At 39.6% G+C, this 12,555-nt stretch overlaps 1 protein-coding gene and 1 long non-coding RNA gene across 2 annotated transcripts; both read right to left on the bottom strand.

Moving 5' to 3' along the window:
- Nucleotides 1-835: 835 nt before the first annotated feature.
- LOC146375903 (uncharacterized) lies at nt 836-4,160 on the bottom strand. The gene is made up of 2 exons (XR_014801836.1): nt 3,539-4,160; nt 836-2,856 (listed from the first exon to the last, which is right to left on the bottom strand). It is a non-coding gene; the product is annotated as an uncharacterized LOC146375903 (long non-coding RNA).
- Nucleotides 4,161-4,261: 101 nt separating this feature from the next.
- On the bottom strand, nt 4,262-12,325 carry vps33a (VPS33A core subunit of CORVET and HOPS complexes). The gene is made up of 13 exons (XM_084946888.1): nt 12,155-12,325; nt 11,793-11,858; nt 10,277-10,404; nt 9,973-10,159; nt 9,761-9,877; nt 9,477-9,651; nt 8,906-9,099; nt 8,483-8,609; nt 8,264-8,331; nt 6,561-6,698; nt 6,302-6,439; nt 6,042-6,210; nt 4,262-5,342 (listed from the first exon to the last, which is right to left on the bottom strand). Exons 1-13 carry the CDS (start codon nt 12,308-12,310, stop codon nt 5,149-5,151), a joined length of 1,857 nt encoding a protein of 618 aa, XP_084803014.1. The 5' UTR covers nt 12,311-12,325; the 3' UTR covers nt 4,262-5,148.
- Nucleotides 12,326-12,555: the final 230 nt, after the last annotated feature.

Consider the following 12,555-nt stretch of genomic DNA (forward strand, 5'->3'; position numbering starts at 1 on the left):
ATCAAATAGCTGGTCATTGAGATCGCTCTTGAAATTGGTTTGAAATTCATCTGAAACTTTATTGTTTTGTTGTGTTGTAATTTTTGTATGATTTGAACCTGTTAACTCATAATTGTACTGCAACTGTTTGAGATTTGTGTTTGTGCGCTGGCTTATTTTTTACATTTTTACAATCTCTGCTACCATTTTGGCCTCATAACTCTTGAAAGCGATTTTCAATCTCCCTGAGCTTTTAGCTTGATGAATAAAAAATAAACATACTGCATGACATAAACCACACAGAGGGGTTGTGATTGTGAGGCCTTCTACAGACACACTGCTGCTGGTTTGATATGAGAAAGAAAGTCACTTCTGGCATGAGAATTCCAGAATAATCCTATTCTCACACCAACACAAGATTTTGCATATTCTAAATTATTAAAACTCAGCTAAACAGGTAAAACAATATAAGGTCATAATATTCTTGGGGTTATTTTTTAGCTTCTTTATAGCTTTGCAAAATCTTATAACCAGTTTATATGCGTGTAAAAATAGCTAAAAGCACACATTAGCTAACATAAATCAAGTAGGATGTTCTAAGAAAAGAAACATTAAAAACACTTCTTGATGTTGAGGCCCAACAGAGGGTCATCTTAGGCCCAATGGGCTATCAGAGTTGCAATACACCGGTGGAAACCATGCTCTGTTCAAATACGAATGCTAAGCAGCATTTTTTTTTAAGAAAATAAAATGTTTAATAGAATTACCAATTTCTATTGTAAATGGACAAGCAGTTAGCTCTGCAATTACAGTCAACTGAAGCCGTTAACTTCAAACATCAATTCCCAGTCAGCAAAGCCTTTTGCAATGTGCACATAGAGAGGAGATAGAAAATGCTGTCAAACATATATATAATGAAAGGTTTGCACCATGAAAAATAATGTTTGGTGTTCTTCTGCACATTCTTTAGGTCAGATGTTACACACAGATTTCAGGTTCATATGGTGGAATAGTTTGTAAAAATGTGGCTCTCCTCTGGATCAAACCTTCACACCACCTGAGTCTCAGTCCTCAGGACCTTCAAGCAGATGAGTTCACCTTTATAGAAAACCATACTGATTCTTCTTTAACCCCGTCTTACTTATTTTGAATGCCACACTGTTTTCAAAGGGAAACACCTGTGAAAACTGCATTCACACTGTTTTACTTTTGTTAATGTTGCCTTGCATCTTTCAGTCACAAAACTCATAATGCGCCTCTTGGCTAAAACGTGACAGCAGCTTTTTGTTGCTAACAGTTTTACGTCACTGCAGACTATTACTAAATAGCTGACGTCACCTCTGTTGGCACCACTGTCACACTTCCATGTCTTTCTGGGACATTTAAAACGACTATCACGGTTATTTGTAAAATTGATGAAAATGTGAGATTATAGTTTTAAATAACTATAAAACGATCGCTCTGCTGTGGCTCTGCTTCCAATGTTGTGCCAAATAGTTATTTTTCTATGTGTGTTTTTATATGTACCCTAATATTTTTGGTTATAATATAAATGGGCTGTAGTCAACAGAATTTATGAAGGGGAAATGATGTGTTTTGCAAGTTTATCACTCTGGCTTATTGGCTCTCTGTGTTCTACATTATAACTAATCCAGTCCGTTCTGGCTTCTTCAAGTATCTTTATGGAACTGTGATGTTAGATTTATTGCAAGTTTTACTCCCCTATTAGCCAGATCTTTCTTTAAAAAGAATTTTTTAATATCAGTGAGACTTCTCACCTGCTGTAAATAAATAATATGTAAAAGTCCCTTTTGCCAAAAACTGACCACAGCTTCTATATTGTGACAGGAATATCCTTTCTGCTTCAGAATGACTCTGTATCACTCATGAGAGATATATTTGAGATACTTTTTGACAGATTATTGGCCAACAAATCATCTACAACAGCTTTAATACTGGAAAAACACCAGCAGGGCTACTGCTCTGTCCTTACCTGTCTGTCTCTGAGACTTAAACCATTTCTGATTATATTGTGTTTTGGTGGTGAATACAGTCTTGCCAACCAAATTTGGTCTTCATCAAATTACCACAAATTTATTGTCATATAAACCTTGAGGCTTTAATCCCTTTCGGAGCAGTTACTTGCTATGTCTGCCTACTGATTCAGCTTTCTTAGACATATGAAAACCCATCAGAGGGGAAAGCTTTGCTTCCTTTCACTCAGTAGATATCAGCACTGGAACACAAAAATCAATACACATGAACATTATCAATACCGATGATAAGTAGTATTTACATAAACATTTTTACAATACATAAAATAGTTCAGTGTATACTACACCACCATACAAACATGTTTTATAGCTTCTCTGTGCTCATTTGTAACACGTACATTATTAATATACATTTAAAAACAAACACACTGGACTCCAACGGCGTTAAAATAAGTTTCACCGACGGGTTTCTCTAAACACTTTGTTTTGTTCACTGAGAAATGTCGTGTCAAGAAGCCACAAGCTCCACTATGTGAATCACATAAGAAAACATGATAAATCCAGCTCTTATTATCGTTTTATGGAAACTTCATAGGCCGTAAATCCCAAGGTCTGCCTGATAAACACCACTAATAAGTCCAAGATCTGGCTTATTCTCCAACAGGTGTTTTCACTTTATTTTCCTATCATAAAATAAGTGGTCCACCTGGCAAGGAGCAAAGCGCCAAACAGCACAGTGTAACTGAAGAGAACAAATTTGAGGATTTCCTTGAATGTCCGGAGGAAGCGGATAAACAAGGGATCCACATCCTGGGGCTCCTGCTGTGTCATTTGCCTCCGACCAAGCTGGGTTAGGTGTCCCATGTTTTGGCCTCGCCCCATTCTTCAAACAAACACATTTGTTAGATTTCAGTACAAAAGAAAAGAATCAGAATCAAGACAGGTGGCTGAAAGTTCATTAAACATATATGTACTGCAAGCAACACCGGCAGAATGAATGATTTAAATTTAACGTATGGAAATTTAGACAAAAACACCAGGATGCATCTTCATATTAACTTGTATTATAAGCGCAAAGTTATTTATTCCTGGCAATGTAAAAGCCGAGGAAAGACTGGCGTTAATAATTTATCCCCCAAGTTGCACAAATGGGTTCAGTATCGATCTGCTTTGTTTGCGTACAGTTGCAAATAATATACTGAACATCATTATTCACCTTTCACATTTGCCTTTACTGCTTTTGGATAGGAAAACAAGAACAATCCTTGCATGGTGAATCTGTTTTTTTAAGATCAATTTTTCCACACTATTAAACAACAGCCACACCCATACATGAACCGCGTTAGTCGCAATAAATTTTGCTTATAAAAATGTATACTTTTATTATGTCTCCTCGTTAAAATAAAGAAAGTTTAATGTCTGTTATCTTCTTAAAATTTTTATCTTGCTATCAAAAACAGACAAACTGTGCATAAAGTGACAAATGTAAACATGCATGAATGCCAGATAATTCCACATGAGGTAAAGGCATAATTTATTTTTTTTAAAAAAAAGGAAACACTTACACCTTTGTGTTGATGGAGCAGGACAGGAGCTGATCAGAAGGGCTCCTGTGCTTCTAGCCCTGAAGTCCAAGTTGATGTGTGCCGTCTTGAGCGTTTCAAGCCCTTATGGGAGAGGAGGAGCCAAAAGGAAAAACTGATCACAAGGATCTGAATCCCCTGGGATTTATTTAATGGCAATAAAAGTGTTGTTGCACCAGCTCCTCAAGAAAACAGCAGGCCAAAATTTACAGATTTAAGTATTCTCTGAATAATTTACCAAAGTAGTTTCCAAGACTTTTACACAAGCAGCATGAAGGAAAAACTACAAAGATTAGCCAAACAGAGGTCACCAAAATATCTGAGTGCTGTCAGCAGGTCTCCCTATATATATAGCGTCAGGCACGGAGAAGGTATTGACTGATACAGAGATCAAACACCCTCCTGCCGCAGAGTTATCCTCTACCGGAACATGGAGCAAATGGCCTCCTAATTCAATCAGTGTCCTGTGCTGTCAAATCATGGGCTGCTGTGGGCTGAGCTCTCCAGACAGCACAGGGCCATTATCGGATGATCGGGAGGCCTGTTACTGCGCTAATTGCTCCTTCAGAGAACTGGAGCACTGCTGAGGAATACACTCCCATCCCTGCTTTTCATCCGCTTGCAATCAGCTTTCCTTACCAAAAAAATTGCCCAATTTACAATAATCAAAATGGCGTATCACATGACCAAGTAATGTGACACTAATTATAGTTTAAGACTTTATTTAGCCATTTTTAATCCAAGCAAAGGAAAACAAACAAAAGACAACTACAAAAGCTTTCAAAAATGCAAATCAAATGCATCATTACTCTTCTATGGCATCACAAATATGTTTTAATTCTATATACAGTATATATACAGTAGCAGAAAAGCAATAGCTGCAATGACGGAAACACAACCAAAGGACAAAGTTCATTAGACATCAATAAACCTTTAAATTGCACGATACGGGTGCAACTCAAAGGGAGGACAGTAAAGATTATGGAATGTATATAAAAGACAGATGTAGCCTCCGGCTGCCCTAAACCTGCTTTTTCTCTAATGTCCAGCAGGGGGAGAGTCCTCTGCAAAAAAAATAAAATAAAATAAAAATCACCAGATTGTCTCCATTGCTTGTTCAGCCTTTTTTTTTTTTTTTTTAGAAAAGAAAAAAAAAAGTGTCATTTTGTAAATTCTAATTAAACTCTTGTTTAGGGCAAAACAGATGATAAAGCAAGCTATGCTTCAGAGCTACGTTTTGCTGTACTATGAGCATTTCTCAGTCAGACCAACCCACGGTAAACACATCAAGAAAAGAAAACGGCCGACACAAACATCAGACTTTGCAAACAGGACTTCGCAAAACAAAGGGTGGCATCACTCAGGCGATTAGAAAGTGGAAATGCATAAGGCTGCAGTGTCATAGTAGGTAACAGTTACTTTGACATAAAGAAATTTTCACAGGGCAACTTTGAAAGAGCCGGTCTCTCTTTAAACCGGAAGAGACATCAATGAAACACCTGCAGGACAGTGATGTGGACATAAAAAAAACAGTAGCTGAGCTTTTCTGGTGGATGGGCTTTTTGATGTGGCCAGGTGTACGTGCAGGTGACTCATTGTGTTGGGGATTCAGGGCGGTCCATGAGGGATTTGATCCAAGTTGTGCCATTTATGAGTTTTGTGGTGGCTATAACATACTCCATCCCGCTGTCTTCCACTTGAGAGAGGAAACGGAGAGCAGCTATTTCTGCATACGTCACACCACCGAGGAAGAACACCAGCGTTGTCCGATTCTCTCCCTGCTGGCCTGTTGGACATTGAAAGGAGATGCAAGTCACTAAAATGCAACATAAAAACTAAATATATTAACAATAGCAAAGGATATTTTATTGTTTTTCCTTAATTCCACTCTGACCTGGTAAATCCTTTAAATACTACCAAATATAAATGTTAATAAAACACAACTCAATGTAAAGCAAATAGCAATCCAGCCTCTGTTAAAGCACAACGTTTAAAAAATGTGAAAACCCTCATTTAGCCATACACTCCCCCCAGATTAGAGTCCTCTATTATCACCTTTAAAAACTAATGCAAGGCAGGCATGTAGCAACAAGTCAACTGTCTAATGCCCAAACACAGTTCTAATTAGCACATTTCAAACAGAGTGTATAATTAAATTCATTATTCACATCAGTGTAACACCTACTACTGCCAAAATGAAAAGATGGAGGAAAGATGGAGGAAAACAAAAGGAAAACACTGGCTGTCACTCACAAATCAAGCACAGAGTGGTTTTTCAGCCTTTCTATCAACAAAGGCACACAAAAAAACGACAAGCTAACAGTGGCTGTGTGGCACCACTGGCTACATGCCATAAATCTGCCGCTATTCAGCATCTGACATAAACAAATCCTGTGTCTTATCTACACAGAGCAGGAGGGAAGCTGTTTTTGTTCTGTTGTGAGCAGCAGGGCAAAGAGCAGTCCTAGCTTCTCTTAGTCCTTACGTTTCTTATGGAGCCCAGAGGGAAGCTGTTGTCTCTCCTCAAAGTGTGGGCCGGGAAGCATTTTCAGCACCTCTTCGATGCTGCGCCACCCAGGTCGTGCCAAGATCTGAGTCAGTCGGATGCTAAGTGGAGAATAGCCACTGTACACGTATGAGATGTCGTTGGGATTCTGAAAGAACAGACAAACTCACAAACGTCAGCCCTTGCTTTTTCATGAGTTTAATCCATTAACTTCTTTCCTTTTTTTGTATATTGAGTACCTGCTCATTGGCGTCCTCCATCCACAGTTTAAGAGTTTTTCTAATAGTGGGGTAGTTATTCCGTGAGCCTGTCTGTGGCTTTAAAAGACCAGCCTTCTCTAGGTTGTTCAGCGTGAGTATGTGTTCATAACCATAGGTCTTCACACAGGGGGAGGAAAAAAGTTCAAAACCATCCAGTTTTACTTATGACACAGCAATTTACCATTTTTTGATTCAGCAGGAAGCCAAGGATGCAGAGAAAGCTTCTTTATGTCTTTACCTGGAGAATCTCCCTCTTGTAGTAGTCCATCACCTTGTGTTTGAGGCCATTGTTGCAGACTGACTGCATACACACCAGACGCAGGATCTTGATCAGGGGATCCTTCTGGGCAATGCAGTCTTCTATATACGTGTTCACCTGCATAGTCACATAATTTTACGGTGTTTAGTGAACTTTACTAAAAATCCTGTGAAACAGCACCTATAAAAACACACCTTGCAACTACTGGATTGGACTCCCTTTTGCCTACAGAACTGCCTTAATTCTTCATGGTATAGATTCAACAAGGTGCTGGAAACCCTGTTGGATCTATACCATTGTAACGTTGGACCCAAGAAACATAAGCCGGAGCGAATTTGACGACAGCAGAACTTTTATTTAACACTGTGGTTTACTGGGACACAGACACTCCAGCTCTCTCTCTGCTGTCACGTCCGCCCTCCTCCTCCGACTGTCACTGCCAACATATAAAGAGACACAATCACTGTCAGATCCCAGCACACCTGTTCACCCCGCCCCTGCGCCGCCCCGGGAGCTCACTGCGTCACCCCTCCTCTGCAGCTGGCCAGAGACCACACCCACGCCACAACCATGAAGAAACATTCCTCAAAGATTTTAGTTTGTATTTAAATGAAAGCATCACAAACTTGCTGCAGATTTGCTGGGTGTACATCAAGGATGCAAATAGGGTTGTGTAGGGAAACTCCCAGGAGATCAGCAGTTGTGAAATTCTCATACCAGCTCATCTGGCATCAACAACCATGTCATGTTCAAAGCCACTTACATCACCTTTCCTCCCATTCAGATGCTCAGTTTGTTTAGTATCTAAGGCTACGTTCACACTGCAGGTCTTAATGCTCAATTCCAATTTTTTGATCAAATCCAATTTTTTTTGTCTGCTTGTTCACACTACAAATAAAATGCGACAGCAAAAGCGCTCTGGTGTGAACCCTCAAAGCGGCCCGCATGCGCAAAAGAAGACATCATACACAACGCGCTCTGTTTAGACCCAGAGCAAACAGTGTTGTTTGACTGATGGCCCTTAATATAAAGACTTGTTTTGGACTTTACGTCTCCTGATTTTTGCTTTAAGTTATTTTGTTATTTACATAATAATGTAAATAACCTAATAATTATCATTACTGCTGTTTTAGAGAGGAGTGGTGCTTCAAAGGATAGTTGCAGATTTCTGTCAGAATCTGCAGATTATACAGTACAAATAAAATGTTCACGTTTCTCCAACGTTGTCTTCCCAACAGTTTCACTAACATCTACACTGGATGGCCAGGAAGCGTTCGCGATGTCTTCTCGGGCGCTTCTCCGGAGCTGATAATTGGCATCTGTCTTGTGTCAGTGACGTAAAAGACGGATTTAATGCGACATGACCGTTCAAACAGCAGTCGCTTTCTGAAACATCGGATATGTATCGGATTCAGTACCACATACGAAAGTGACCCAGATCGGATTTGAAAATATCGGATTTGTGCTGTTCACACTGTCATACCATGATCGGATATGGGTCGCATAGGGTCAAAAAAAATCGGATTTGATGCGCTTTCGCCTGCAGTGTGAACGTAGCCTAAATGCATGGAGCTGCAGGCCGTGTGAGGATGGTTGAACAGGTTTACCTAATATATACGTGTGTTTGATAACGTATAACAACTTATCTTACGGAGGAAAATAGGTAACTAGATGAAAAATACCTTGTCTGTGTCAACACCAGTCATAAATTCCTGCTCCACTGTTAGATTATCAAAGAAGGCCTCGGATGCTGAAACATGAGATGATAGATGATTTACTACATAGTAATGGATATTGATGGAAATAGTTGTCTTTAAAGACTTTAAAGCCAAAAACTGAGCGAGATGTATGCTAAAAAACATAATGTGATTTGATGGGAAAGCATGGGATTATATACGCACTTGTGATGTCTTTGATCAGCTCGGCAATAGAAGTGTGGTTAGCCAGTGAGCTTCGGGCTGCCTGCATGTGAGGCAGCTGGGAGACAAACTGCTTAATTTCTCCCACCGTTTTGGCATTATGGCGCTCCTGAGAGACAAAAGAAGAGATGAAACAAGCATGATGCAGCATCCAAATAATCTTTAACCACTATCACACAAAACACCTCAGTAATAAAATTCAAGGCTTTGACATGCTACAGTTATAATGCACTGGACCGTAGCACTCCTTTACTTGTTGTTTGGCCTAGCAAGAATATCTGAAACTGATCTCATGTTGCTCCCCGAAAGTACCCGGATTGGAATGAAGGGAATTTCACACTATGATCACCACATGTAAGCAAAGACGGGAAAAAAAAGCAAAAATGTATCCAAAACAAGGCTAACCTCAAAGGCGGCAGATATTATTTTGGCTTTTTTGCTGAGTGCTGCTCCAACAGCATTGAAATTTTTGTCCCGGATTTCCGCATACAGCTCCTCTGCTGAGTTGAGCTGTAACTTCTTGGGCTCCGTCGGCAAATCTTTACTCCCTTCACCTTGCTTCTTCTGTGCAAACTTCTCAGGAGGCAGCTTGACATAACCTGGAGTGAAAGCATAGAATAAAAAAAAAAAGACTAAAAATAAAATAGTGAAAAATCCCTGAAAAACTTATGGCTCAGGATAGTGACACTACTAGCATGAAAAGCTACCACACAGAAATGTCTGTGGGCAAGCATCCAAACAAGGATCACTAGACTGCAGACATCATCAAACTGCTGGAGAAACTAACCTCCACCTCAACACTACAATATTTCAAATTATGGAGAAAAAAAGAAGATTAATTTTAATGTTCAAGTGTAATCCTGCTCTGCTTTTTGATTAAAAATAAAGTTGCAAAAGAAACAGCGGGATATGCAGATGTCAGATACAATAAATATTACTGAGGCTCAACATGCAATCATAAGAATAAGAACTCTACCATTACTGATTCCGTAAATCTCATCAATGAGACCCTCATAGGTTAGCTGTGTGGCCAGAGGGGTGAGCAGGTCAACGTTACGATCAAGGAGAAGAAGGGTATCGAACACGGGCAGAATCTGATTCTGACTGCCAGCAAACTCCCTCTTCATCCTCAACATCATGTTGGCAACGAGCTGATAACAAGCAGAGGATTTGTTTATCAGAAAACTGTATTCACCTCGCTGCTGCAGAGACTCTGCTTTCATATAAAACAGATATTATTGCAGGTTACACCATGCTCACCCGTGCACATTCTCCTTTCCCATATATCTGTGGAATGGTGCCATACAGAGCCTGCAAGGTCATGAGGCCTTTGGCTGTGTGGTACAGGCTTGTTTGGTCATTTTCCAGGTAGCACTCCTGAGTGAGACAAAGGGGAGTAATTTATGTGTATATGAGAGATTCCACCAAAGCAAGTATATGATACATATTTGTACTGTGCAACCTGAACATACCCTGAAAGCACTTTCATACTCCATGGACAGCAGGTCCCCATCGTAGGGAATTAGGTCCAGGATATACTCATCGATGTTGATGAAAGAGCCCAGCACGCCCTGCTCCTTCAGCCGCTGTTCGCACAGCATGCTCCGCCGAGGCACGAACAAAATATGAAAGTCTCGGGATGAATGGTGTCTATCCTCACTAAAGAGTAGCACAATTCATGTTGCAAAGTGTGGATAGCTATGCAAAGTGAGAGAAAGGACAAGAAAACAAAACCTTGTCTTTATCGCAGATTGAAGTTGAGACACATACACTCACCTAGTTATATTGTCTGCAATGATGTCCATAAGTTCCAGTCTGGGCCGGACAAAAAAGATGATATTTTTGACATCAGCAGGGGGAAGCCTCCCATTCTTGAGGGTGAACATCTTTTCCACTTCATGTTCCTGAACACACCATAATAAACGACAAGTCAAAACAACACCCTCAGCAACATTAGACACACGACATTAGTGTTAAAAGAAACTAGATAATAAGACATGTGGGCCTTGTCTGTTGTCTGAGTTAATTTAGACATAAATTGTGCAAACACTTCCAAAAAATAATGTGCAAATAAATACAGAATTCCAAGATTTGAAAATCCCATGAACACATATTTCTTTTACACTAAAAAAATAACAGAAAACATAAAAGATTTAAAATAAGAAAATGGACCAAGAAAAATATTTGATTATTTTTAATTTGGCGACACCAGTACATCTCAAAAAAGGGCATGGGTATCTTTACCACAAACTGAGGAGACTAGCGGCTGGACTTTTAGGAGAGGAACACTGTACCTTTCTTGTCTGATATACAATTCTAGCTGCTCTACAGTTTCGAGTCTAATTTGTTGTATTTTTGATTTCACGATGTGCCAAATGCTTTCAGCTGGTGAAAAGTCTAGAATGTAGGCAGGATAGTTCAGTAGACTCTTCAACTATGAATGCATGCTGTTGTAATAGATGCTTAATGCGGTTTAGCAGTCTTTTGCTGAAATGTGCAAAAAGACTGCTGTCCTATCCAGTCTGGATGGGAGCATATGTAAAACCTGTTTTCAGCATTGCTAGATATATAGACTACCAATTCCACAGGCATGAATGCAGCTCCATCAAAGGTGCAGGTTTTTGAACTCAGTGCTGATAATAAGTCAGATGCTGCCTTTCCTGTTTAGTCCTGAGGACACAACGTCCACGTTTTGCAAAAATAATTTAAAGTCTTAATTCATCTGACCACAGAATAGTTTTCCACTTTGCATTTTACATTAGCAGACATTAGCATTTCTGGATCACGTTCAACTATGGCTTCTTCTTTGCGTGACAGACCTTTAACCTCTAGTTTTGGATAGCATGGTGAGCTGTGTTCACAGACAATTATTTCTGGAAGTGTTCATGAACCTATGCAGCGGTTTTCATGACAGAAGCATGTGTGTTTTTAATGCAGCGGCACCTGAGTGTTTTACCCTTGTGCACAGAGATTCCTTCAGATTCTCTGAATCGGTTGCTGATATGTACCAATCATGTTACTGACCTGTTACCAAATGTTCCTCAAGCTATTTCATTTTAGTACCAATTACTTTTCCAGACTGTTCTTCGTGTACCAACGTTTTCAGTTGTCTTGTTGCCATCACATTCAAAATGGCCTAATATTTTTTCATTAAACTGTATAAAGCTCTGACGTTTTCTATTTTTTAATGTAAATAATATATTGGTTTAGGAGATTTGCAAATAATTGCATTTCCACAAAGCACAGCTTCCTAACATTTTTAGAAATGGGTTTGTAAACAGAAAGCACTTACCTTCAACAGAGAGTACTGAGCTATTAGTCCAAACGGTCCCGTCAGATATTCGTCCCAAACAATGGCCTAAAGTAAGAGAGTAAGAGCAAACAAAGCTTTGAATCGTGAGTCAGCAGAACTGAAGATGTTCTGTCAGGCGATACTTGCTAACTGTTACTTAGCTATTAGCTCGAATATTTTATAATACGACGCACCTACACAGATATATGTCTGCGTTATCTGTACTGTTTTACACATTCAAAATAAAACTATGACTATAATGTTAACTGACAGTCTCATGGTAACGCTGAGGCTCAGAGACCACATTAACTACCACTACCAGTGTTTGGACCACATTTCACAGGCGTATGCGGGTTTGTCACCTTGCTTCCTGCGCATTTGTCCAAAAACTCTCGAAGCTCTTTTCGTGCTGCTTCTCTCAATATGTTTAAATTCACTCTACCGTACGACAAGTGAGCAGCCATTTTTTCCTTACTAGCAGCACAACAAATCAGGTGACTTCTGCGGAGTCGGATCATGTGACCAAAGTCAAGCTAGTTCATGCCAGTGATTGTAGAAAACACCACAATTGAGCCTAAACACTTCCACTTCACTAATGCACCGACAAATCCAGGTCGACACTATCTGTTTGCAGTCTACGGTAATAATAAATAAAAGTTAAATGCAAAACCTAAAATAGCATAACGGGCAATACGGGTTTCACGCATGCGTAGATGTTGCTCGGTACGAAAAACTACTTAAACAGCTAAGAGAAACACTCATG

Source organism: Perissodus microlepis, chromosome 12, assembly GCF_051167445.1.
Source record: "Perissodus microlepis isolate ML-2025 ecotype Zambia chromosome 12, ASM5116744v1, whole genome shotgun sequence".
Taxonomy (NCBI): Eukaryota; Metazoa; Chordata; class Actinopteri; order Cichliformes; family Cichlidae; genus Perissodus; species Perissodus microlepis.